General features: G+C 30.6%; 1 protein-coding gene across 1 annotated transcript; it reads right to left on the bottom strand.

Moving 5' to 3' along the window:
- Positions 1-54: 54 nt before the first annotated feature.
- On the bottom strand, positions 55-1,072 carry NAEGRDRAFT_82313 (uncharacterized protein; the record flags this gene model as incomplete). The annotated part of the gene is made up of 2 exons (XM_002668744.1): positions 55-749; positions 806-1,072. 2 exons carry the CDS (start codon positions 1,070-1,072, stop codon positions 225-227), a joined length of 792 nt encoding a protein of 263 aa, XP_002668790.1. The 3' UTR covers positions 55-224.

The following is a 1,072-nucleotide window of genomic DNA, read 5'->3' as shown; positions in this document are numbered from 1 at the left end:
GTCTATAATTTCTGTTGACTGACTCATGAATTGTTTTTCTATGGTATTATTTCTATCAAAAATAACTCGTGGAGTTTATATTTCTGATATTACAAATTTAGAAATAAACCTTTCTGAGGTTAAATAAATTAAGGGATTTGAACAATTGAAGGAAATGTGCGTAGTGATTCTTACAGTTGTATTAAATGGAATGGATATCATTTAAAATATTTACAATATTTGATTTAAGGTTCATAGGACATGAGTTCTTCCTTGTCATCTTTTGACATTTTCTCGACAGCATATCTAAGACCTTCTCTACTGAAATGTGAATAATTTTCCTTAATAAAATCAGTTACCAAATCCAAATCAGCTAAACTCAATTCTCTCAGCACCCATCCAGTTCCAAGTTGTGCAAATCTTTCGCTATTCTTCACTGTTGTACTACAAATATCAATAATCAAGTCGTTATATTCTCCATGCTTGGCAATCTTTACAAAACTAACACAAGCACTTCGTTGTTTCCACAAATTATCGGAATCTTTCCACTTTTGAACAACTTGTGCCAAACTTGAATCTCTTTTAATGAGCTCACAAATTACAGTTGAGCTAATAGTATCACAAGTTGCCCAATCATAAACATGTTCCTTATCAAATAAATTCTCCTCAATTCCATTCACAACATATAATCCATTAACTCCAATTTCATCATCTTCAGTTGATTTCTTCTTCTTTTTTGGTACAAAGTTTTTAACATTTGATGCCAATATCTAATTCATTATTATATATTCCAAATTAAATACTCAGTTATCAAATAAAAACCAACCTTGATTCCAATAGATTTCTCTTCAAAATATTTACTTGCTATTAATTCATAACTAACATCCACCTGATCCTTCAATTCTGGTATATTTGTTTGTAAATTACTTTTCAGAGTATCTTTCCAACATTTTTCAACAATCGGAGCCTTCAATCCATGAAATTTAATAACATTCTTCATGTAGCCTTCTTGGTGTTTAGCAGAGTCCTTGTTGGCTACTTTTAATAGTGTTGTTCGGACGAGTTTTGTAAAATTCATACGTTTGACTTCCAT

The sequence above is a fragment of the Naegleria gruberi genome (genome assembly GCF_000004985.1).
Source record: "Naegleria gruberi genomic scaffold NAEGRscaffold_108, whole genome shotgun sequence".
Lineage (NCBI taxonomy): Eukaryota > Heterolobosea > Eutetramitea > Acrasida > Naegleriidae > Naegleria > Naegleria gruberi.
Note: the sequence above shows the minus strand (reverse complement) of the source record. Positions and strands in the feature narration are given on the sequence as shown.